This window comes from Cupressus sempervirens, chromosome 7, assembly GCF_028749045.1.
Source record: "Cupressus sempervirens isolate cs-2001-9-10 chromosome 7, ASM2874904v1, whole genome shotgun sequence".
NCBI lineage: Eukaryota > Viridiplantae > Streptophyta > Pinopsida > Cupressales > Cupressaceae > Cupressus > Cupressus sempervirens.
Window position 1 is genome coordinate 555,948,138 of NC_143124.1, and position 27,842 is coordinate 555,975,979.

At 38.3% G+C, this 27,842-nt stretch overlaps 1 protein-coding gene across 4 annotated transcripts in view; it reads right to left on the bottom strand.

The window, feature by feature from the left end:
• Positions 1–760: 760 nt before the first annotated feature.
• The window catches only part of LOC149547986 (DNA polymerase delta small subunit-like), a 52,870-nt gene continuing 25,788 nt past the window's right edge, over positions 761–27,842 (bottom strand). For 3 of the 4 annotated variants that reach the window (XM_089792017.1, XM_089792015.1, XM_089792016.1), the window contains 11 exons: positions 3,845–3,971; positions 3,641–3,742; positions 3,072–3,184; positions 2,879–2,962; positions 2,663–2,731; positions 2,372–2,443; positions 2,133–2,224; positions 1,898–2,025; positions 1,541–1,642; positions 1,380–1,447; positions 761–1,196 (listed from right to left, as the gene is read on the bottom strand). In XM_089792017.1, the coding sequence (XP_089648143.1) occupies positions 1,134–1,196; positions 1,380–1,447; positions 1,541–1,642; positions 1,898–2,025; positions 2,133–2,224; positions 2,372–2,443; positions 2,663–2,731; positions 2,879–2,962; positions 3,072–3,184; positions 3,641–3,742; positions 3,845–3,857 (906 nt within the window). In that variant the 5' untranslated portion in view covers positions 3,858–3,971 and the 3' untranslated portion in view covers positions 761–1,133. Of the gene's footprint in view, positions 1,197–1,376; positions 1,448–1,540; positions 1,668–1,897; positions 2,026–2,132; positions 2,225–2,371; positions 2,444–2,662; positions 2,732–2,878; positions 2,963–3,071; positions 3,185–3,640; positions 3,743–3,844; positions 3,972–27,842 lie in introns of those variants that run through there. The other variant, XR_016353952.1, reaches the window with a different exon arrangement.

The following is a 27,842-nucleotide window of genomic DNA, read 5'->3' on the forward strand; positions in this document are numbered from 1 at the left end:
AGTTTGACTCAAAAAACTACACAGTTGAATTCTGGTAGCAATGTTACAGTTGATAAGCTTTCAAACAATAGTTCCATGTAGAAAACATTTTTTCTCATCAATACCTGTTCCAAGTGACAATTAATTCAAGATCGCATGTGATTTGAACCATTTGTTGAAATGGAACCAACATGCAAAGAATATGAAATTCAGTTATCTTGGCAATGCAAATACTACTATACCATATAAAATAATTAATATCTTCCGGTGCAAACCAAATTTCTTAACTGCCAATTTTCAACTTTGGAAATTACCTGTTTGATAACCATTTTCCCTTTATTGGATGCACATTAATATTCATTATTTGTACTTAAGAATAAATAGTCATTATTACAAATGCTATGCCTACTTACATCCACCAGCATGCAGTTAACTTGAGATCCACAGTTGGACAAGGGATTGTGACAAGCATATCTTCACCGTTTGGCGTAGTCTTCAAAACTTGGCACATCCCTGCAAAAAAAACTCACTAAAAATTTGATTTCTTATCGGACATCTTCACACTTTTTATAACTAGAAAGACAAACTGAAATACTTAGTTAAGCACTGCAGGGACTTCACTGGTTAAATATAAAATAGTGATCAAAATATTATGCCCTCCCATCATCCAGCAGATGCAGTTAACTTGAGATCCAGTCTACCCAGGGGTCGTGACAAAGACCTCATCAACTGTTGAAAACTCTTGAAGACTTGACACATCCCCACTAAACTCACTAAAAAATTGAACAATAATCGATGTCTTTGCACTTGCATTAAACTCGTAAGATCAACCAAAGTACCTAGATATGTATTGCAGGAACTTCACTAGTTAGGAAAAGTAATTGTACAATCTACAGATGAACGCCAACAAAGCAATTGGAAGCTTTCACCGCAAGCTGACGGAATTAATTTATGATTACATTTGGCACAATAATTACTGAAAAGATCTACAACGTAAACATAAACAAGACATGATTACTGTATAATTAGTTGTCTAAGGATAAACACCAAGCATGACATTTGGATCTGGGCAGCAGAGGCATCCATTAAGGATTTTTCAATCTCTATTGTCATCTTGTGAATGATTTAATTTGCCCTCAAGATCACTTGGTTATTCACCCAACCAAAGATGACGTAGAAAGTGTCAGTATATGACATTCAAGACTCCTCATATTCACCTGCAGCAAAGAAAATCATTCCTTGGGAAACTTTTTTTTTCTCGAAAAAGATATAGGAGCATTTGATTAAACAAACTTCTTATAAGCATAACTAATGGTTGTATTAATTGCGCTGTAACAAACATTCAGAAAACAAAAGAAACAAGTAAATTAGATCTTTTGACACGTAATCCTGACACATACCATTACAGCTGATCCTGTCTCGCAAAAATTGGGGATGCATATGAGCCTTACCAGCTGGCCTTCTGATCCTGTTGTAGTCCAAAAATATATCAACTATTATATCTAACATAGTAGCTGAGCATAGAGATAAAAGAAAAGTGTGTTTTGAAACAGAAGACCACCTTTAATTAAACGAGATTCATATTTTTTCTGATTCCCGCAGAAATATACATGTGGACAATCCTCAATAACAAAAGGATCTCTGTCTGTAAATGGATAACATCCTGCAAAGATATTTGAGAGAATTTTCTGCAACTCAATCAGAATATGAATATAGTTATCTTACAAAATAGGCATGATACACTCAAAATTAAGCATAATTAAGCTTATTAGCACTAATAGGTCTCCATATTTAATATTTCCAGTTCCTGAAAAAATATCTAGTAGATCACTTGAAAGTTGAAACAGCAACTCCCTGAGAGAGGAAAGCAAACTTTCATATTTCAATAAATCTCCCGTCATAGTAGGCACATATTTACCAAGTGTGTCTGGAGCAGTAGATGCTAAATGCCTCCATTTTAGTGTCCTTTCCATAAAATCAATGTTTTCCTTTGCTTCAGAATACTTGTTCAGGTCATCTATATTCTGGCCAGAAGTGCCCAGAAAACTGCATATGACACACCAGTGCAGGAAATAGATTTTGAATTAGTTATCAATAACTGAATAACTGAATAAAGGCCTGAGCAACTAAATATATTTCAGTCACCCTCTTACCTAACTCCATCAAGTTCAAACTGATGCGGATTTGTCACAGAAACAAATGTATTGTATGTTGATGCTCCAGGAAATAGGCATTTATGCAAAGGCTGGTCAACAAATCACATCAATAAACTGAAGATATACTATTTTGCCATCCAGAAGAATTAATTTTAAGAGTCAACCCTACAAGATCTATAAGAACCATTTTCTACACGATGGCTAATATTTAACCACAGTAAGATTAGCACAAACACCTGCTGTGGCAAAGAAAAATTTGCAGGATCATTTGGCCCTGGCATTATGTCAACCGGCATAGCCGCTGCAAGCTACAGAGAAGCATCACAAGCCAAACAAGAAAAGATTTAAATATGCACTTGAAATTAGACAGATTCGAAAAGTACCCTACAGAGGAAAACAAAATTAAGAACAAGATTTCCTCATTTGGCAACATCATCAAATCAGCCAAATGCATGGAACAATAAAACTTTCTAACCCAAGTCAAAATAATCCAACAAACTAGCAGACAAAAGAACATAGTTAACTACCTGTGTCAAAGCCAGGTCCAGTTCCTTGATTGGTTCAATAAGTCTACTTTGATCTTTTGATGGAAGGGACTGCAGAGAGTGTGTGTCATTGTTAGAAATAAAGCAGATATGCCAGTTAAATTAGAGTTGAAAAATAGAAGAGGCTGTCCCAGTTAAAATGAATGACAGCATGTCAAAATCTCAAATTGCAAATTATATACATTTTTAATTTTTTACCTGACCTGCTAGAAGACCTTGTTGTATATCAACTGAATCACCCGCAATTACAAGACGAACAATTTGAGAAGTCATACGTTGCTCCTGCAAGATCCCATAGATATTTTCACAAATATTCTTATTTACTTTTAGTATAGCATATGGTACCAAGTAAGAAAAAATTCCATAATCTTCCAAAATTAAACAAACTTACCTGTTCATTACCGGAGTGACCAGACAAATGATCAACAAGAAGCTGAAATTGAAGAGGATTAGACTTGCCACTACCAACCATAAGCCCAGATACAAGAACCACATATTTGTTCTCTTATGCAGACAACAAATATATATTAATTGGAAGCATACTCCCATGCTTTATGATCTAAAAGAAATTCTTGGAACAGTTTCTTTAAGAATTTGCAACTCTGAAGCTCAACTTCACATTTTACCAAATCTTAGAATTTTAACCAAAACCATAATGCAACAAGACCCTGGCCTTGAGGTTAAAAAACAAGTAGCACCAAGGATTTCAAAAAAAAAGGCCTTGAGACTAGCTTGAGTAAATATTTGACTAACTTAGGCAAGAGCCTACAACACAATGGTAAATTGTGACCCTCTCATCTGGGAGGTCTTGGGTTCGAGTCTAGTCATGCTTAAAATATAATAATAATTAATCTTAATTATAAATAATAATAATAAATAATCTAGGCTTCAGCCCATTACCTATCAAATACACACACACACACACACTTGACTAGCTTGAGTAAATACTTGAATCAGTACCAGAATGCAGAGACTGTTGAGGTGGTAGGCCAGCTTCTAGAATGCTCTGTACATAAAAGTCACCATCACTGTTTTCTTTACCATGAAGAGCTACTACAACACCTGCAAAAAAAGTAAACATGAAATGATATGCACCATAAAAAACCAACTGCTTATAAAATCAAGTTCCCTGGAAAAACCTTGTTCTGATTCAAATATGCCTACCTGTCACAAACATTGAAGGAGAGAGAACCTCTCCAGTCAATTTAACCCTTCCACTATCATCTTCAAGAATGAGATAATCATTTGAGTGCACAAAACTATGTGGTTGTACTATAGGGACAACTGTCCTCTGCAGAAAGATACTAAATGTTAAAAGTCTACTAAGAAAGAATTTATATTGATGCATACAATTGACCAAATTAGGTGAAAGGAGGTCTAACTAAAGAGTTTACATTAAGGCCTACAATTAAGCAAACTAAGTGAATGGAGCTCATGAGTACATCCAATTGCAATCGAAAGGTACTATTGTAAAATAAACTACAGTAGCTGTATAAAACATTGAAACAACTAAAGCACAGCACACATATGCCCGAGGGAAGAAGTCCTTAGCAATAAAATGCAAAAGTACAATTATAAACAGGTAAACACAAATGATTTCTTAATTACAACCCCCTTACAAGGTAATACAAAGTCGAAGAAGATAAAAAATTCCATCCATCAAAGGATAAGAAGTGGCAAGAAGTTATCAAGCCATAAAAAAAGTAAAGATCCCATCCATCATCCTTATAATTATAAAGCTTATAGAAAGAACTCAAGTCAAGCAAACCAATAGAGGAGACTGTTAACAAGAAATTCACAAATTAATCACAATATGCTTGGAAAGAACTAAAACACAGAGTTAATTAATGCCATTACACAGAGTTAAGATTTTTGGTTTGATAAGTCATAGGCAGGCCAAAGGAAAAGGGAAATTTTTCCAAAGGCTAGGATGGAAATAGCAAACTTTTGGTACTAGGACAATTTGAATTTACCTTTCAATGCTGTGAACAGCCCATATTGGGAAGATTTGGTTAAAGCATTTATAGTTGCAAGCAAGGGGTTTAAGACCCCAACAGCTAAAGACATGAGTGTGTCATTGCTAGAGAAAGCTGTAAATAATACATGGCCTTCAGTTAATGATCAGGATCAAATTTGGAGAAAATGTTACATCCCATATTTTATTTAAATTTAAAATGTTCGGAATATAACTTATAGCAATTGAGATTTCATGTGAGCTGGAAATGGTTAGTTAATTTGGTTTTTCGTTATATTTCATGTGAATTGGAAATGGTTGGTTAAGGTGGTTATTCATTATGATTATATTATTTGCATTAAAAGTGTACTTTCACAACATTATTTTCCTTGGAGGGAAGCATTGACAAAGAGGGACCAGGGCACAAAGACCAACCTGCCACCAAGTATGATCAGGTATTCATCCAAACCACTTTGGCCAGGCAAGGTAGACTAAATAATACCAAGTTACCACTCTGAGCTGACTAGGTCATCTAATTTAAGAGGACATGTATATATTCATATAAATTATAAATGAAATAAAATTGTTACCTTTGCACGGGTACAGATACGGATACAAATATAAAAACGGCATTGGATACGGATACGACCATTTATTTAGACACCCAATATGGATATGGCTAGACACAACATTAATAAATAATACATTTACATATATTTAACATAGTTTTCTAAGTTATTGTAGAAGATTTTCATTACTTCAAAAGTAATATTGATACATAAATGCTACGTAAATATTTATAAGTTAATTTAATGCTTTACAATTTGTAAACACAGTAGAGTTGCATTAGAAGATAACCCAAAAACAGGTTGCTGAAATAGAAAAAACATTTTATTTGTCTTTCTCATCTAGTGGAGGCTTTTTTTAATACTATTTTAAAAAAAAATTTGCTTTAATATATATTTTTTTAACATTAAAGGGAAGATCTACATCAAATCTTTAAAAAAAACAAATCCCATAGTATTTGGTACGGTTGGAAAATCAAGTTTATTAGGAAAGCATGGGTACAATATTCGACGTGTATCCGAGCAGTATTAGATACGTTTCCAAATTGGATAGGGGGATACACCTGCCCAAGGAGGGACAAAGGAGTTCCCGGTAACTATACTTTAAAATGGAATCTAGATGCTCTGCATTATCTGATGTCGGATTATTATATTATTAAATTAGTAATACCCATGGTACTTATGTATTTGTACATATTCAAATAGATAAATATGTGTGTATACTAATATTTTTATATAACGTATACATATATAGATAAAATAATACGTACAAGTACACATAAATAGTATGACTACTATTAATATAATAGTATGGGTAAAGATTTAATTCCCATATCAAATTTAATTTTAATTCATGGAAGGCCATCGGCTTCTTATAAAAAATTTATTCTAAGGCCTTTCATATTTCTCCCAAAATTGCCTATTCCATCAGCCAAGATTGTAACACATGGCTGCATGCTTCCACCACCCTTTCTCTTCCATGCAAATTGTAACTCCATCTTTTCTCCTTTCATTTTCCACAATGGCTGGAGAAAAAGGATATCGTTCTCTCAAGTCACAAGTTTTCCTCCCTCTTGTAAGAAGCATTCTGTTTATCAGTTGAATTTCAACCCAAAGGATCTGCCATAGAAGGTCACAACTGTTCATTGATCAGTCAGCTCCACCATTATAACAGTTGTTCCTGCACTTGTATGTTTACATTCATATTCTTGTCAAACACAATTAGCAAGATAGAAACAGCAACACCACCTAATACAATTCACCAAAGATCATTGTTCATCGGCTAAGTCGAGTTGGAAGCAAGTGAAATACAAATCAGATTTTCTCTATTCAAGTCCTACTCTCCCTAAGATTGTTTATTTTATTTCCATGTTAATGGTCCATAGATTATCATGTATAGCATGCTCAAAGACGGTCCAGTCGAACCTTTTGTTTGCAATATGTAAAGTTCGATGAACCAGTCGTGCCAAGAGCAGTCATAGGTAGATAGTTGTCTCTGTTTTATAATGTTGTTCTGAAGCTTATTTATCGTGTCAAGAAGAATCAGTTGAACATGTCATCCATGCTTCCAAAATATAGTGACATTGAATGCATACGCCCTTGAGATTATGGAAGTTGGTCCATGGTTGAAAGTACATCTGGCCACTTGGAATTATAGTCTTTTCTTTTCTTTTATTTCTGATCTTATGGATATAGAAAGAGCAACGTGGTTGTCCGAAGTAGCACAATTGAGCAAACAACGCGAGTACACAGAACAGCGCAGGTGTTCAGAACAGCACGGGTGCTCAGAACAGCGCAGGTGCGGAACAAGTACCACAAATACAGAATAAGTTAACAATGGCAAGACCAAAGGAAAAACTACCAAAAAGTAATGGTGATGGAATGGTCGATCCAGTTCGACATTGTAAAACATGTGAAACAATCTAGACTGTGAATGGCGTAATAGACCAAGATGACTGGGTCCGACAGTTTCCAGCTACCCTACAAGTTGTAGCGATCAATTGGTTCTCAGACATCAATACGAAGAAGTTAACTACATGCCCGAACGTCAACAAATAATTTATAGCAAAGTTCTGACTACTCAAGGATGGTAACGAGATAGTAGCAGAAATCTACAGTACCAAACAAGGAAAGAATAAAACAGTCCGCGTATATGCGAGGAGGCTGAAGGAGCTAGTAGGAAAAATGGAAAGCCAACCAGTGGACAGGTTGAAGAAAAGGTGGTTCGTCGAAGGGCTATGAGCGACACTTCGAAAGAAGATAAAAATTGTACCTCCAACATCATACATCGATGCATATAATTGCGCAATGGACTTGGAGAGCGAACAGAAAACAAGCAAAATGAATAAAGACAGATCATTGGATTCAGAAGATTCATCCTCCGAAAGCAACAACGATGAAGAGTCGAGTAAAAAGGTTCGGGCACTAAAAAAGGACATGCTACGTATGATGAAAGAGTTCAAAAACATGAAAAAAAATCCTGGCCAAACAAGAGAAGGGGAACTATGGTGTACAGATTGCTATTACAAAAGTAATTGGCATATATTGTTATTAACAGAGATCGAAAGGTCAATTTATTCGAAAGGTCAATTTATACAAAAGAATAAAATAAAGTTTCCTTAGGAAACAATCATAAAGAATAGAAACATTTTTTTCTAGAGAAAGCAAAAAAAAAGCTAACTAAAGCTAACTAGATATTTACAATAGATAACCATTCACTAATAATAGATGACTTATCTATTATTGTAATACCCTCCCTTAATGGTTAATCTATCTAGAACACCAAGATGTCCTCTGAATTTGACAAATTTATCAAGACCAAGAGGCTTGGTGAGAATGTCTGTAGTATGATCTAGAGTAGGAACATACTGCAAATCTATAGTCCCGTCTTCAACCAGTTGTCTTATGTAATGACAATGAACATCCACATGCTTGGTTCGTTCATGGAAGACTGGATTTCGTTAACTGACTCTATAGGTTTGCTCTTCTTCCGAGTACTTCGAGTAGTTCTCCCATCAATGAGCTCATCATCATTAAGATCAACAAGTGTCTTAGCCCACCACTTAGGCCGGATAGGAGAATGACCAACATTTGTACCAGGAGATGCTTGATTAGTAGGATCCTCATCACAAGAATCAGGATCAAACTCAAGTGAAGCATCTACAAAGTGAAGTGATCTTGTAGGAGAAGCCAGAGGTGCGTGTATAGGTATCACTAGTATAAATGGAGCTATGGGAGCTACAGGAGCTACTAGAGCCCTCTCAATAGGTGGACCTAATGGAAGCCAAACTCCCAAATCATGAACCTACATAGGCTGGTCTGCTGGATCAAGAACAAGAAGAAACAGGCATGAAAGGTCCTCACTGCTCATCAAAGACTACATCACAACTGTAGATGAGACGAGATGTCTCAGCATCGATCAGGCGGTAGGCTTTGTGAAGACTACTATACCCAGCAAGCATGACTTTCCGACTCTCGGCATCCAACTTGGTGCATGATGCATCAAGGATCCAAACAAAAGAAATGGAGCCAAAAACCTTCAGGTGACTAATTATGGGCTTGCGACCTAATCAAGCCTCTTCTGGAGTTTTACCTTTGACTGCCACTGTGGGTGACCAGTTCAACAAATAAACTGCAGTGTTAACTGCTTATGCCCAAAACTGCTTCGGAACATGTCTGTGTTCGAGCATGGATCGAGACTCTCAACATCACATCTTTTGGTGTTGATTTAAAGTTCACTGATCTGGGTGATTGTCTTGTTCCGACGTTCAACTACATTGTTTAGTTGTGGCATGTGGGGTGTCGTTAACTAGCGTTTAATGCCATGTGTATCCAAGAAGCTAAAGAAAACATTAGAAGAAAATTCCCCCCCATTGTCTAATCTAAGAGTAATAATAGATTTCCCAGACTCTTTTTCAACTAAAGGTTTAAACTTCTGAAATATAGGAAATGCATCTAATTTCTTTTTAAGGAAATACACCCACATTTTTCTATTGAAATCATCAACAAACAACAGAAAATACCTGGACCCAAGAACAGAAGGAGTGGCCATAGGGCCACAGATATCGACATGTACAAGTTGAAGTACCTGAGAAGCTTTCCATGAGTCGCCACTGGTGAAAGGTGTGCGATGTTGCTTCCTAGCCTGGCATGCATCACAAACTCCAAGTTGTTGAGTCTGAATCTCTGGCAATCCAAGAACAGGCTCATCCCGAGCAAGCTATGAGAGAATGCACATTTAAGTGCGCATATCGTTGATGCCAAAGTGTGCCAACAGAAGACCGCCGAGCAGCCATAAGTAAGTCCTGAGAATCACCAGAATCAATAAGTTTGAAAAGACCATGATCCTCAAGACCCACTACAACAGTAGACTTAGTCGCCCAATCAGTGATGATGCATTGATGTGAACTAAAGATGACTGCCAAGTCTAAAGAATGTCGCAGCAACTGACTGACTAAGAGTAGATTTAGTTCCATCTCTGGAACATAGTACACATCAAGGAATATGAGATTCCTCGCAACAAACTGAATCTGAATGTTGCCTTTACTGACAACTGTGTACTCTTCTCCACCACCAAAAATAACAGAGTCTGAATAAGGCTGGTAGTTAGTAAACCAGTCTCTGCAGTGAATGAAATGATGAGAGGCACTTGAATCAATGTACCAAGCAGATGACTTGACATGATCTACAAGTCTTTTAGCCATGAAGGCGTAAAAGGCAGATTCTGCTTGCTCAATGTGCTTTGCACTGTTCGCTTTGGGTTGCAAACTTGATTGCTTAGACTGTGCAACTAAGCGTTTCTGACATTCAACCTTCATGTGTCCAAACTTGTGACAGTAGTTGCATTGAATGTTCTTCTTTCGGGAACCATCTGATGCTGGAGCAGAAGACTTTTGCTGAGATGGCTGCCGAAACTTGCCTCTATCCTTCTAGAAGGATTTCGCAACAAAGGCTTACTCTATGGAGGTGGAACTAGAGCTGCTATCAAACTATTGTTTCCACTGATCATGCTGAAGCAGCAAGGTGCAAAGATTAGTGAACTTCAAATCAACACCAGAAGATGTGATGTTGAGAGTCTTGCTAAAATGCTCATAGGACTCGGGTAAACTCCGAAGAGTGATTACCACAATATCCTCTTCCTCCATCTTGTGACCGATGGCAAGTAACTGCTCGCGGATTTCTTGAATCCGATTCAGGTGTGCCAGGAGCGAGGTGCACTCATCCATGACAATAGAAAACAGAGTGTTTTTCAAAATAAGGCTCTGCTTTTGTCAGAAGTCTCATGAAGACCTTTGAGATGTGTCCAAATCTTGGCAGTTGTCTTGCCAAATGGAATCTGAGAACGCTGATCATCAGCCACAAATAATTTGAGAAGCATCACTACCTCCTGATTATTCAGATCCCATGTATCCTAATCAGAACCAAGAGCAGTCGAACATTTCATAACACCTAGAACAAGTTGATCGGTGTTCCAATATTCAAAAATTGCGATGATCCGCAACTTCCATGTGCCATAATTTCGACAATTGAATTTGGAGTTGTGCTCAAGCACTATGTTTGTCAGAGATGTCATGGCACATTTTTCAATGAAAATCTGTAAAAATCTATGAAAGCACGTTCTTCATGGAAAAAAATGGAAAAACAAACAGTGACCCAGAAGAGAGCTCGAAAAACCTAGAAGGAATATGTTGTTTTCTAGATCCAATGGCTTGAAAATCGAGGCACAAAAATCAAGGCACCTAGAAAAATCTAACCCTATTGAGCTCTCGAAAACCCACCAAGAATTTGTGATCAAAAAACTTTTTGAGGTCAAAAACTAGGGTTTCGAAGAAAACCCTAGTCGACAGCTATGGAGGTCGATAGTTGCAAAAAAATGGCAGATTGCTAATAAAGAAACACCCAAAAATGGAAGATTTGATTGCAAAGAGGGGCGGCTAGGTTGTATGAAGCAAAAAACAACACCATTCATAGCAGGAAAATGCGAGTTTCATCAGATATTGCAGTCTGAAATCACATTTTTCAGATGCCCATAGTTTGCAGAGAAAGCACGACAACCCTTCAACAATGTTAAACAGACGCCCGTGGTGTGCAAAGAACATTGAACTAAAAGTCAGGAGTGCTGAACTTAGATGCGATTTTTGGAGCTCGCAATTTGCAGATGTGTTTGAGGGTGTGATTTGCAAAAAAAACCACTGGATTTGCAATTTGCAACACACGTTTTCTTCTGATAAAAACCCTAGAAAAGGATAGGAAACACACTAATCCTTCACAAAAATGGAAAACCCTAGACTGGTTTTTGGAGAAATCACAGAAATAATTCTAAAAATTTTGAAGCAAATAATTTCAAAAAGAAATTATAGAATTTTCGAAAAAAATTGAAGTATTAGCTCTGATACCATATTACGGAAGCAATTGGTAAATACTTGCTTGTTATTAACAGAGACCAAAAGGTCAATTTATACAAAAGAATAAAATGATGTTTCCTTAGGAAAGAATCGTAAAGAATAGAAACACTCTATTCTAGAGAAAGCAAAAAACGAAAGCAAACTAAAGCTAACTAGATATTTACAATAGATAACCATTAACTAATAATAGACAACTTATCCATTATTGTAATAATTGCAAGGAGGGCAACACAAAGGGCTCCTTCCCTAAGAACCAATTTTGCAATATCTGCCAAATTGCAGGACATTCCACTAAGGAATGCCCGTTCAATATGAAAACAAAGGGACACCAACAAGTATTACTAACACAAGAAGTGTCCACCTCAAGAGCGAGCACGAATACAAACAATGACGCGACAACCTCACGAGAGTACCAAAACAATAACCAACGTGGACGAGGCGGCAACAACAATAACGGGGGTTGTAGTCGGATACAATACGATCCGAGTGGACGACCAATGATACAATGTCATGCGTGCAACCTTTGGGGCCACTTTGCCAAAGACTGTACTACGAAGGGAACACTGTAGTTGTTGTGCAAATGGTGTGGTCCTGGAGACAATGATGACTAAAAATGCCCTATACCTGGGGTGAACCTGTTAACCATAGAAACATGTGACAAGGAAACATTAGCAATCACGCATGCACAAGCGAAGAAGACAACGTACCCAGATCCGAAAGAAGAAAAGAAAAGGATGCAAGTGCAAGCAAAGATAGAAAAAGAGATGGAAGCTGAAAAATCACAAATGAAGGACACTATCGGCACCTCAAGGAGGAACCAGGTAGAACAAAGTATCATACGGCAGGTAATGCAAGCTAAAGTTCCCATGAAGTTGAACGATCTTCTTGCAATGCCTCAGTTATGGACCGCAATCCTAAACATGACACCATCCCAAAAGCGGTGGAAGAGCCAGGGAAGGACACACAAGGTGGAAGCGAAACGACCATGGTAGACCCAATGCTACTTGTGCTCAACACAAGAAGACACCCGACAGTAGTTGAGATGGGTATCCTCCGAACTATCCTCACGAACACCATCGTAGATGGAGGGTCGGAAGTAAATATATTGCTCGAAAAACATGGAAGAAGTTGGGGAAACCTACCCTATGGCCGCCTACACTCCAACTGCTCGTAGCCGATAAACACAGGATCAAACCTCTCGGAACTTTAATGGCGCAACCTATAACGATTGGGACACAACCCTTCTTACTAGACTTCATGGTCATTCCGTTGAAAAGAAAAGGATACGACACCATCCTCGGAAGGGGTTGGCTGGTGTAGGCGAAAGTAAAACATGACTAGAAAAAAAACAATTTGTCCATTAGAAGAGGAGGTTGTAGGTTCGTAAGAGAGGAGACAGCATCGTCAGGCTATGAACATAAAGGAGACCACGAAGGGAAGAAACGAATGGAATCCAATGAAGAAGGAATCCTGAAACTAAGAGGGTCCAACAATGACAACTTGGATTCGGTGAATGGCCTACTCCATTGGCAAATGAAGGACTATGAGCTCTTTTCGAGCTGTCACATGTTAGGAGTCGAGGAAGGAGATAAGGGAGAGGAAAAGAATGAATTTTCGATAGAACACAAAGAAGTGAAAGGAAAGGCGTAGATAGATGAAATACCTACACGTACATTTAGTGACGAGGAGCCTATTAAATACGAAGAACCCATGCTGAAGACGGCGAACTTAGGGGACGAGGCTAATCTGAAAAACATATTTGTGGGAGATGACAAGAATCCAATTCTAAAAGCAATTGTGTTTAAAATATTTATGGAATATAAAGATATTTTTGCGTGGACATACGAAGACTTGAAAGGGGTACCACCAAAATTGTGCATCCACTTCATCCCACTGATAGGAGCAGTACCCGTATGGAAGTGACTATCCCACATGAACAAAAACTATGCTGCACGAGTTACAAACGAGATTAATAGGATGCTAGAGGCAAGCATTATTTTCCAGGTACAGACAAATGAGTGGGTATTTCTAATTGTGATATCCTATAAAAGAATACCACCCAAATAGGGATGTGTAGACTTTCGCTATCTAAACATGGTAAAAATTAAGGATCCATTCCCGATACCGTTCACTGATAGTATTTTGGAGGAAGTTGCGGGCCATGAAATATATTCATTCATGAATGGATTTTTTGAGTACAACTAGATATCCATTGCAAAAGAAGATAAGCTCAAAACAACCTTCGTTGTAGAAGATGGAGTGTATGCCTACAACAAAATGTCGTTCGGACTATGCAACACTCCAACAACGTTTCAATGAATCCTCTTGCACATCTTCGACAAGATGTCAATTGGAAACTTCAAAGCATTCTTGAATGATTGGTCAATTTTCAATGCGGAGGACAAGAATCTAACCACATCAAGGAATGCATGGAAAGATGTAGACAAGCACGACTAGCACTAAACCTGAAAAAGTGCAGATTTATGGTAACTCGGGGGAAACTATCAAGACACATAATATGCAAAGCAAGATTAAAAACAGATCCTAACAAAGTCCAAGTAATTCTAGAAATGTCGCCTTCGATAGATGTGACCGCAGTAATATCATTCCTAGGATACATAGGGTATTATTGGAGGTTTATTAAGAACTTTGCCAAGATATTGTATCATCTAGACAAGCTAACTTGCAAGGGAGAGCCCTACAAATGGGAAACGTAATAGGATGAAGCCTTTCAGGAATTAAAAAAGCACGACTAGCCACAACACCTATCCTGGCTTATCTAAACTAAGACAAGGAGTTCCATGTACATATCGATGCATCAAACTATGCAATCAGAGCAATGCTAGCACAAAAAAGTGATCACGGATTGGACCACCCGATATACTTCGCAAGTAGACTATTGTCTAAGGCAGAAAAGAATTATAGCACAATAGAGCGGGAGGCTATCAAAATGGTGTAAATCGTACAAAATTTTAGACGCTACCTACTAGCGCCTCCATTCTTGTTCTACGTAGATCATCAAGCCTTGTTATACCTCGTGAACAAACCGATCATCCAAGTATGGATAAGCAGATGACTACTTTTGTTGCAAGAATTTACATTTAAAATTGTGATATGACCTGGGAAAAGCAACATCAATGTGGATGATATATCCAAGATCAAATCAGGAGAACCTCCGGAGAGAGTCAAGGATGATTTTCCAGACACAACTATTTCAAATTGCCGTACTACCATCCTAGTACACGAGTATTGGAGAGTATCTTTCAATAGGACAATTTCCTAAGGAAACGCCACCAAGCAAGAGGAGGAAGCTAGTATTGAGAAGTCTAAGGTTTCAATTGATCAATGGGTTGCCATATAAGATGGGACCCAACCATATTTTACAATAATGTATTCTGGAGGAAGAAATACCAAAAGTATTGAAAGAAGCACATGAAGGGCCTACAAGAGGACATGTGGGGTTGGACATGACAGTGCGTAAGATACTTTTCACAAGATTGTGGTGGCCAATCATGGACAATGATGCCAAGAAGTGGGTTGTTGCATGTGATACATGCCAGAGAGCAGGGAAGCCACTAAAGAGGGATTTTATGCCTTTGAACCCTTCGCACGTGTAGGAACTATTTGAATGATGGTGGCTAGAATTCGTCGGGCCACTAAAGGTAAGCAAAGCTCGAAGATGTAGATACATCGTAGTAGCAACCGAATACCTTACAAAGTGGGTGGAAGAGCGAGCTCTACTAGACAAATCTATAGTGAGCACAGCAAGATTTATCTACGAGCAGAGCATTACAAGGTATGAGATTCTGATACAAATGACAAGTGACCATGGGGGACATTTTGTCAACCATGTCATCTGGCTACTCACCACGGACTTCAAATTATACCATTCCCTATCGAGCCCATATTACCCTAGAGCAAACGGACAAGCAAAAGCCACAAATAAACTTTTGGTTGCAGTAATTTACAAGTCTTGCGCAATGGAAGGTGAGGACTGAGAGGAAAAGTTGCCATCGACATTATGGGCATACCGTACCTCTTACAAAGTTACCATGGGACACACTCTGTTCCAACTGATGTATGGTCAGGAAGTCATGGTACCGACAGAGTTCATGGTACAAAGTTTACGAATAGAGATTGAAAATAAACTAGAAGACATCGAAAGTCTCAATGAGAGGTTATATAACTAGAATAAACTTGACGAACAGCGACTACAAGCACAATGGTCCACCGAAGTTTCATAGTGTAGATGAAAGATGTGACACGACAAGCACTTAAAACTGAACAAGTTCCAACCAAGTCAATTAGTATTAAAATATAACGCGCGTAATGAAATCAAACTTGGCAAATTTAAGGTAAAGTGGGTTGGACCATACAAGATTTTTGAAGTGGACGATAACGGAGCAATCAAACTATGGACACTGGACAGGAAGGAAGTGACCAATCCCGTAAATGGTATGAAGTTGAAAAATTTACCATCAAAGAAATGAAGGCTAGGGAATTGATGATACCTGGACAAATCAAATCTGAAAAATAAATAATAAAAGTAAATAATAATAACAAAATATAAATATTTATAATAAATGGGCACAAAGTGGAAAAAAAACAAGTCGAGTATTATAGTCATTGAATATACATTGGTAGTATATTGGTAGAGTAAGCAAAAGACCATGTTGAAAACATCATATGATCTATATAGAAGGATGATACAATACGGAACTATGATAGATAATAAGGAAGACATCGTACAGAACTATGCAAAGCATAAGAGGAACACAAAGTAAGTGATCAAAACGTACGACCATGGCAACAAATCAGGAACACCACCTATCACCATACGGTCTAAGTAAAGACCACATCGTATGGTCGTACGAAAGGAAAACAATGTATCTATGCAAACCGTACAACAAAGGGGAGTATGTGAACACCAAACACCATACGACAACCTTTCAAAGAGAGTATGACAAGATAGACATCGTACGGCCTGTAAAGGTAGACACCGTACTATCATGGGAGTACAAGAAAACATCGTACGGACCCAAATAAATAATTAGGGAAAGAAAAAGAAACTATACACACCAAAGAAGAACACAATACAACAAATCAAAGAAAGAGAGAGAAATCCATCATAGCAAAACATTGAAGGGGCTCCAAACCAAGCATTAAGGCCAACCAAAACGGAATGTCACACGACAATATAGAAGAGTAGCATTACATACCGTACGGACTGCAGGGCAGCCCAAGTGAGACTCACAAATTGATAAGTATCCAATACGCAGAGCAAGAGGGGGCAAGCAAAGATCGTACGGTCGAAAGGGTGAGAGAGTTGTAGCCTTTTTTACCAATGAATGAAACAACACAGACAACAATTTCATTAGAAAATTCATTTGCATCCCACAGACAAGTGCCAAACCATAGATAAGAGCAAGAACAGTCTAGTCGTAGCCACACAAGAACATTGAAGGGAGAAGACACATACTTGAGGAGAAGGCATCGTACAGCAACGAAAAACGTAGTGAGGTTAACTCTAGGAGCCGTATGGACGTTGTAGAGATGGTATCAAAGCTTTCTAATATGTTGTATGGTGTTGTATAGAGGCATTCTAAAAGAGAAGCAATCGCTTCAACCGTTTTTTGCAAACCGTTTTTGGTTAGCCGGGAAGAGAGTTTGGAAGAAGAAAGACAAAGATTCAATAGCTAGCATAGACATGAATAGAAATGTGAAGACTTTACCCTCCGATGTGCGTGTTGCAAGAGGCACAAGTAAAATGAACGGCAAGCAGGGAGCACAGCCAATGGCTGCACTCGCTCACCTCACGCCACAGAATCTCTTTCGAAGCCCTGCATGGAGCCTAGTGCAGGAAATGGTGGCAGGATACATCCAAGAAAGAACTGGTGAAGAACAACATTTGGAAGGCACAAGTGGAATGGGCGATACAAATGCCAGTGTTTTGCATTCAAGATTACGAAGACTTTCTACACACGATGATAGAGACTTACAATCGATTCTCTCGAACCAGTTCATTTGCTTATTGGGCGTGACCTAGTAATCTCATTCAGGGCACCAAATTTCACACGGGTATTTGGAATACCTGACCATGCACTGGGGGGAAGAAAATTGACAAGCCGAAAAAGTTAAGTCGAGAGGTGAAGGTGCAACTGATACAACTGGTATACGGTGACCTGTCATAAACAGAAAAAGAAGCACTCATGGACACTTTAAAGAGTAGAGGACTAAAGAAGTCCAACATTCAGGAAGGGCATTGGCATTGTCTGATGGACTTAGTGAAGAGTCAGCTCAGAGGATCAAGTCGCGCATCCAATATTTCATTTCCACTGGTCGCAATGATGAACATGATCCTGAATGGGAGAGTGTATGATTGGGCTGCACTACTGGCAGAAAGAATGTATGAGTTCATGACACTTTAGCATAAGACCTTCTACATGCCTCACTACGTAATCGGGTTATTCTTGGATGCAACAGTGTGGATAATTCCTTTTGATAGATTAGAGGTCAAACCTAGGCCGCTCGCACCACATAAGCCCCCTATTATGTATTGGACACACTTGGCAGCAAGACCACAATCGGGCATAAGCGACTGAGATAGGATGCAGGAGATACAGATAGTGGCTGGCTAGACATCTTCTGATGAGAGTGGGACTAACAAAGAGGAGGAAGATGACAAAGAGTAGAAGGTATTACGGCAACAACATTACTATTTCCATGACCTGCACTTTTCGATGACAGCACATTTGGTTCTGGTGGGTATGCAAAGTACATACATTCCAAGATTTGGATAGTTCAGGCAGTTAGTGGCGATGATCCCTATCACAGTAGCGGCTCAGCTAACTATAGAGACCCCAACCATTCCAAAGGTCGTGGCCATAGTTGGGACAAAGTCACATCCATCATCAACAACAGCCTTACCAGAGGAGGTGATGGAAATACCGACATAGGAGATTCCTGAGAACTTAGGAACACCACAGGTCAAACTGGAGGTAATGGGATCCGATGTAGTGGTCATGATAGATGATGCATTATTGGCCACCAATGAGGATATTGCAGTTGAGGACTTAAGCGAGTAGGACTTGAGAGGGTTCTTGGGTAGGAGATTCAGTATTAGACCAGTAGTCGCAGTGGAGCCACCACCACCCCCACCTCCGACAGGGAGTATTGCGAACAGGATGTTAGGAGCAGTAGAGGCAGCAATGGCCACGGAGCACACCACACCATCTAACCCTTCAACAGCAATAGAGGAGGAGGATATCAAGATATACTTAGCGGATGTGTTGACTCGAGATCGCCGAGTAGTAGTCTCAAATAGAGACATGCTTTAGAGGCAGTGGTATGTGAGTTAGAGCAGGTCTTGGCATTTATTGGGTTGGTTGTCCAACAAACTTCTCAATATGTTTTGAGGTGAGAGGATGGCCAAACATAGAGACCGCGAAGATAAGGCAGGAGTGAAATACTCAGGAGCCTATGGTGGAGAGCAGAGTTGAGCAGCGCATGTGAGAGATAGTGAAAGTGTATCAGGAGGTGTACTATGCTCTACACAAGAGTGAGGAGGATCAGATAGCAGCAGTAAGGGCTAGAGAGGAGACAGCTACCAAATTAGCCACAGTAAAAGCGAATTTGGCCACCCAACAGGCAGCTTGGGAGGAGCGGGAAACACTCATTGTTGAGAAGGCAGTAGTTGTACCTCAGTTGGGGGATGCGAAGAGATGTAAATGAGGTGAAGCTCCAAAAAATAGCCGACTTGATGAAGAGAGCACTAGAACTCCATATGAAAGCCAAACTAAATTTGGATGCCGAGGTGCACGAGTTGCGGGCACAACCGAGCGAGCTTAGGGCACAAAGGACATCTATGAAACCAGCTCTACCATGGATGCATCCCTCTTCATCTTAGTTTGTTTTTAGTCTCGATGTACTTCGTTAGTTGTCTCTATTTTGTTGTCCAGAGACAACTTTTCTTTTGGGGGGGATGATGTCGGTAAAAACTATATTATAGCCGACGAGATGAGTTAGTATCCAAAAGGTTGTGTGACGATAGAGTCACCACTTCAAAGTATATGTACATCGTCTGAATGGATTTATGGATCATCATTGTAATTGGAATTGCATATTTGCTTATATGAATAAAGTATCTTGTTCTGTGTTACATTCTAAACTCTTAATGCGATAATTATTTGTTTACCCTGTACGGTAAACAATAGTTAAAACCTTTCTGTTGGTTGTTAGAATCTTATCATGAGAATCCAGTTAATCAATTAATTTTTGTTATACCTTGTTATGTGAATGGGTGGCTAGCTTTACTTCGATTTGATAAAAGAGAGTATTAGAAATTTATGTTGCTACAAAAATGGATGCAACATCCTATTGAATGGATGGATGGACAGAATAGGACTCTCCTAAACTTCTTAGTGGCTTCTAATCGTGCATTGGTGTTCTTGAAGTCTACAGATGCCTCACATGAAGTCAAAAATGCTAAGACATTGTGCAATTTATTAGATGGGGTGATCAAGGGGGTTGGTATTGCAAATGTTGTCCAAATTATGAGAGACAACACAGTTGCATATGTAGCTGCAGGTAGAATGCTTATGGAGAGGCATCCTACAATTTTATGGAGTTCTTGTGTTGCATGTTGCTTGGACTAGTTAGAGGACATTGGGGAAGATTGGATGGGTAACAAGGGTGCTAAAGATGTTAAAAATGATACCAAATTAATCTACAACCATGCGTGGGTCCTTTCTTTGATGAAGAAACACACAAATAGTAAGAACCTTGTATGGCCAAGAGTGATACAATTTGCAAGCCACTCTCTCACATTGCAAAGCATTCTAGGTGTCATTCCTCATCTCAAGCAAATGGTTGTGCCTGATGCTTGATTGGAATGAGCATTCTTCAAAAATGTTGAAGTGGAGAAGATTGTAAGTATTTTTTTTATGAAACATTCAACAAAAATGTTGATGAGTTGATCAGAGTAAGTAACAAACACAAACACAAACTTTATACAAGATAATCTATTTGTCAATTTTTTTTTTTTTTGAGGGTTTAATTTTGTAATACATTAAATTATTTTCATTTTTTAATGTAACAGAACATTTGATAAGTGTTCTGCATATGGTAGATAGAGAAGGCATGCCAATGGGTTTCATTTATGAGGCTATGGATAGGATCAAAAAGGCTATCTCACATTACTAAGACAGAAATAAGAGAAAACATGATATCATTTTGTGCATCATCAATCATAGATAGACTAACCAACTCCCCAAGGTGATGCATGTCTTGGCCTACTTCTTGAGCCCAAACTTCTACATCTGATGCATTTAGGGCTGATGACCACCTCATGGCAGGTGTTATTGCATGCATTCATAACATGGTGCCGATTGTGAGTTGAGAAACAAGGCTATTGACAAGTTGGAGGTGAGACTTGCTATATCATATTCATAAATATGGCAATGTTAATTTTGACTATCTAGACATATCCATTCTACATTCATAATAACTAATTTTCTATATTTGATTTATCATTATATTTTCATTTTTATTTACTCAAGGTCTATGAGGGTGCAAATGGGAGACTCTTTAATTCATCTCAGGCAATCAAAAGGAGGGGAAAACAACCAAGTAAAACAATTAGTTCAATACTACAAGAAAAAAATTTAAACTTGATTGCTAAATCTTTTTACTTAATTCTTATATTTCTAAATGAATTTTATCCATGTAGCACTTCTGTGTGTGAATGCAATTGGAGTTTATTTGAGAACATTTGCACAAAGAAGAGGAATAGGTTGATGCAACAGCACCACAAATGATCTTGTCCTTGTCTAGTGCAACCTTCGCCTTCCAACTAAAAAGGTGGAGGACGTTTCACATGAGGCCATTCACTTGGATGATATTGATCCATATGGTGAATGGATTGTCAATGAACAAAATTATGGTGATGAAGTCCTCCTTACTAAAGAAGATCTTGCAGAATTAGAGGAAGCTGAAGCATCAGAATTGGATGAAGATGCAGACTTTGAAGAAGAAACAACCCATCATCATTTAAATACCACAGCACTTGATAGTTTGAGGCCTCAAAAATTGAGTTACATTAGGAGAGGAAAGAGGAAAGAAGAAGATGTAGATTTTACTTGGCTGTTTTTCTCATTTGGTCATGTCATTATATAAATTTGTAAACATTTATAAACTTATGGTGTTGTTAAACAATTGAACATTTGAAACTGGGGGTATGAATAATGCAATTTTAAATATCGAGTGTTTGAAAATCCTATGACATGTGCAATGCTTGAATTATGATTCTTATGTTCTCTAACTGCATTAATTTCTTTTTTGTTTTCTGTAAATCTATGGTTTTCTTCTTTATCGAGTCCTAGCCAAAACATTTACTGAGTGCCCAGTCTGAGACTTTTTCGGGCTACTGAGTGTGCGTCAAGTCTGAGTTTACAAACTTTTCTATTTCCAATGTGGACATGGCTTAAAGTCATGAGGTCATTACAAAAATTGCTAAAACCAAGTACTCAATTGATTACTTTTTTCATTGTGCAGCAAACAACTGAAATACTATGCAAATGAAACACACAAGATCTTGAATACAACAGATATTGCCATCTTCCCTAAAAGAATAGAATCCTGCATTTTCGACGATTCAACTGGTATCCTTCTATAACACAGTTAATAATCTGATCTCTAAAACAATTGCTAATAGGCTGAAGGACTTCCTCTCTAAGATCACTGTACAAAAGGAAAGGGACTTCGTCAAATGCTATTAAATTCTAGATGGTGTCAAAATAGGGCATGAGAATCATCTTTCTGTTTTTGGAAGGGGGAAGGAAAGGACTGCTTTTGATATGCATATTCCAGAGGCCAATGGTAGGAGTGTTCAAATTGATTGGATAAGATGCTTAGTTTCTGAAGTCTTGGAGAGAGTAGGTTCAAGAGAAGTATTCTGTTTGTACATTATTTATACCTTCAAGAGGGTTAAGGCAGGAGGATTTAGTTTCGCCATTCTAAATCATTATGGCAGAGGTTTTGGGTAGGATGTTGCCAAATGAGAGGATGACAAGAAATCTCGTAGATTTGAAAATCTCATCTACTGAAGACAGGGCCTAAATTGATCACCCATTGGAATAAGAATGGCATAGATAAAAAGACCAATTCGGTTGATTTGGATAGCATGTGGTTTGATAGCTGTCAAACCTAGTTTGAACCCTACCAGACCACAAAGGAATTTGGTCAAACCAAGCTCAAACTCAGCTGCAAAAATGACGGCTAAGACATTCAGCAGCTGGAAGATTGATTTGTGAATCTACATCAAGTGTGTGTGCCACATTCTTACACATTTGCAAGCTTCTAATGGGTTTGATTTCAAAAAGTTTTTCTGTTTGAGGTTTTAATTTTTTCAATTTCTCTTAAATTGTCCATAAGATCTACCTTTTTTTCCCATTCTCTTGTTTTCATTTTTAAAGTGTATAAAAATTCTTGTCATAAGAACTACAATGGCATATACCTCTTCCTCTGTGGCAAATAATGAACAAAAAAGAACAGATCCAAATTTGGATTCTTCTTTGTAGGACTATGTTAATATAATGAGACCCCTTCCAAGAGGTGCTCGTGTAAATGAAAATTAAACTTATGATCAGACTATAATGGTTATGACTTATTTCTGATTTCTTAATCCTAATCTGTATATGTTGTTTGCAGGTTATAATAATTCAGAACGTATATGTACCAAATAAATATTCAGATTTGAGAGATAAGTCTTAATGATTTTATTAATGGTACCATCTGAAGTTTGATCTGCACAGGTAGAACTATTTGTGTATTTCAATGGTTCTTATCTCTTGAATTGGTTCATGTAAATACTCTTACAAATAGCCCATAGCAAAGGCGGACATGCCTATTCGCTGAAGAGACGGAATGATAAATATTGGTAATCTCCAAAGGTCCCAAAACTTAATCGGGTGCTGTCTTAACATAATCGCCGATCTTAATCAGGTGTTGTTTAGACAAACAAAAATAATCACCGATCTGAATAATGCAAAGGTCATAAATTCGATCCAATGCATGATCGAGTTGAGCAAGGTTACAATGCTTGATTCAAGAGTGAATGATCAGATTTCAAACTAAGTATGATATGGACAATATGGTTAATTACAAGGATGATTTCGCTGATGGAAAGAATAATGTTTGTCTACGCGTGTGTGTGTGTGTGTGTGTGTGTGTGTGTGTGTGTATCAGTTCACATGGTAAACTGGTATACATACATGCACACATGTATGCATACAGTTGCCAGGTCTATCCTTGAATTCTGACTAATGCTACAATAATTAACACTCCTTAGCTACGGAAGATAACTAAGTGTGAACTGATTTAGATATCACCTAACTCATGATATCAAGGAGTATACAGAACATCAAGTCACATGACATTTGTATATCCTTGTTATGGTATGTGCACTGACATCACGTCACATGATGTCTACCATAACATATCATGGCATGTGCATGGATATTACGTCAAATAATATCCACCATGATTATCTCATAAAGAACATATTGATACACAATCGATATCAAGTCAGCATGATATCTATCAATAAGTCCAAGAGATATTAACTATCATGGCATTTCCATATATATCAAGTCAACGTGATATTTGTCATGATAGTGAATACTGTCAAGTCGTCACCTTACAATGTCAAATATAAGTGCCCATTATTTAAAAGATTGTCACCTTTCAATAATGTACACAAGGGGACAAGGCATTAAAGTTATGGAGTCATACACATGACATCAAAAGTTTACATGAAGTCACCATGGACTCTCTCACGTGTGTTGTCATGGCATCATGTGTGACATCCACCATGAACCACATCAAAGGGTGTCTCCACCATAGCTACTCCCAGAGGCTAGAATAAGACCTTTCACTTCAAACTTCTCTCTCATAGAGAAGAATGTATTAAGAAGGATTTCACCTTGAACTCTTTCTTCAGAAAGGAGAACTCATAAAACAAACACTAACCTTTTGACCTCTTCATCCAAAGTTACTTTTAATGAAATATTAAACTTCCTCTAAATCAGATATCAACCTTCTCACATCCTCGTCCAATGTTGCTTGTTATGGATTTTCAGGCTCCCTCAGAACGCATATCCTTCCTATTTGAAGAACTATGACCACTTTATATTTGAACAAGATTCCATCACATTTTGCTCCCTCTCAATGAAAGAGCACCTTGACTTTATTTCATAATCTCAAATGTTATCACCCACAAAGATGCCTCAACAACATTCTCGATGCATCATTCTTCTCTTATCCTTGCACATCACATCCTTGATATCAGTTGCTCCAATGAAAGTCCATATGCATCAAATCGAAGAAAGGTTTATATTTGAACTTTGATGGTGTCCTTTCTATGAAATCTCCCTTCTACAAATGGTTCAAATGGGAATAGAACATTGGCTATTATTCCCCACCCCCCAAAATGTAAAATTCCCACTCATTCTATTTTGTAGAGTTGATTCCGATGATGACCAAACATGGACTTTTAGCAGTCACACTACTACATGAGTTTACACTCTCCATTTGCTACTTAAGCTCCCTCTAAATCAATATGATCAAGATCCTAAATGCTGCCACTTTAAAAAATCCAACCTCCAACATTTTAGCCATATGGTATATAGAAATAGCACATACTGAAACCATAACTCGGTTGAATTGGTCTAATTATTGATTAGCTAGATTGATTAAGAACTCTTGTAGAAATGACATCAGATTAGGTTCAATAAAACAATCAACTATTCCCAACTAGCTGGATCAAATACAATTTCCAAGGTGCATGTCAGGAATGGAGCACATTCCCCAACAATCACGTACATCTCTTGCATATGCATCAATAAGAATCTCCCATGCCCCACTTTTTATTTTTATTTTTATTTTTTAAAATTCCACTTCCAGTGCAAGTTTTGCGGTCAGGACACCCAGTTTGTGACTTCATATATTGTGTTCATAGCTACCACCATGGGGCATTTCACACGAAACCCCCGCTTAGGTCCTTTTGAAATACCATCCATAAGCTTTGTTTATGCATATCCCTCCACTTAACCCATGCTCTTTGCTGACCTGCAATGTAATTTCTCAAATACCCCTCCACCCATTTGTTCGCTATTTTGGTTTGGTCATCCATCTGCTGGTGATAGCTAGTACTGGGAGTTAACTCTGTACCTGTCAATCTGAAAATCTCCTACCAAAAGGTGTTGAGAAACCTATTGTCCCTATCACTCACAATAGTCTTGGGTAATCCATGGAGACGAAAAACCTCTCGAAAGAACAACTCAGCTACCTGAGAGGTTGACCAATCCACAGCAATAGCAAAGAAGTGCACGAACTTAGTCAATCTGTCCACCACCACAAAAATACAATCTTTGCCCTGGACCCTCCGCAATTCTGTGATAAAATCCATGGATATACTCTCCCACCTCTAGGCTGGAATAGGGAGAGGCTAGAGTAAACCTATGGGAAAACCATGTTCTGACTTGTTCTACTAACAAGTTTGGCACGCTCTAACATGCTGCAATACATCATCCTTTAGCCCCTTCCAAGAGAATCTCTCTCTAATCTGCATGTGGATTTTGAAAAAACCTGGGTGCCCTGCTGAAGATGCATCATGTATAGTGTGCATAATATTTAAGTTTAGATTCAGGTACTAAGTAGATTCTATTCTTATAATATATAATATCATTCATTACCTTGTACTGATCATCCTAAAGCATACCATCCATAATCTGACATGCGTGAGTATTTTTAGAATATTCCACTAACAGCTGGGATCTCCAATCTGCTGAAATCTCGGAAATGGCACAACACTCTATCACTGGGGGTCTTTGGGAAAGTGCATCAGCAACTATATTATTTTTCCCTTTGACAATTTAATGTCAAAATCGCATGCTTGGATCTTGTTGACCCATTTCTGTTGTCTTTCGTTCAACTCCTTCTGTTCCAAGAAATAGCGTAAACTGTTATGATCAGTCTTCACTGTAAATTTACTTCCCACCAAGTATTGTCTAAACTTGGTTGAGGCATGCATTATGGCCAGCATCTCCTTATCATATGTAGAATATAGTAACTCGCTGCCCCTAAGTTTCCTGCTTTTGAAAGCTATGAGATGACAATCCTGCATCAAAACTGCCCCGATTCTGCTTCCTGAAGCATCAAACTCCAAAACAAAGGGTCTAGAAAAATCAGGAAGTGCTAGTACTGGACATGTGCTCATCACCTATTTCAATTTATCAAAGATTGCCTCTGAATCCTCTGTCCATCTAAATGCCCCTTTCCGTGTCAGATCGGTAAGGGGTGCCACAACTTGGGAAAAACCTTTGCCGAATTGCCTGTAATAAGAACAAAGGCCAAGGAAACCCAGCAACTCAGATACATCTCTCAGTAGTGGCCAATCCAGAATTGCTTGTATCTTCTCTTGATGTACCTTGACTCCCTCTACACCAATCATGTGACCTAGATAGAGAATCTCAATTAAACCAAATTCGCACTTAGACTCCTTCACGAATAAAAAGTGTTCTTCCATGAGGCTAAGGATTTCAACTAGGTGCTGCAAATGTTCCTCCCAAGTCCTGCTAAAGATTAATGTCATCAAAGAAAACCAACACACTCTTTCGTAGTTGCTTTTTGAAGATATGGTTCATGCATGACTGAAAAGTGGCTGGTGCGTTAGTGAGCCCAAATGGTATCACCAAAAACTCGTGGTGTCCGTAATGGCATCTGAAAGTTGTCTTATGCAAATCCTCCTCTCGGACTCGTATCTGATGGTATCCTAATTGAAGATCTATTTTCAAAAAATAAACAACTCCATGAAGCTCATCCAGTAACTCATCAATGCGTGGAATCGGATACCTGTTTTTAATGGTTCTCTTATTAAGGGCGTAGTAATCTATACACATCCGAAAGGTGTCATCCTTCTTTTTAACCAACACAACTGAAGAGGAAAAAGGGCTGGAACTGGGCCTGATATGTCCCATATCTAGAAGTTCCTTAATCGTCTTCTTTATTTCTTCCTTGTAATGCCTGGGGTGACAATAAGAAGTGGTAATGACGGGTTTGGGGCCCTCCTCTAGCTCAATGATATGCTCAAACCCTCTATCTAGTGGAATACCTGGGGGTAAATCCCTAAATACCCTCCTGTGCTTGTCTATTACCATCTAGATGTCACAATGGTACTGTTG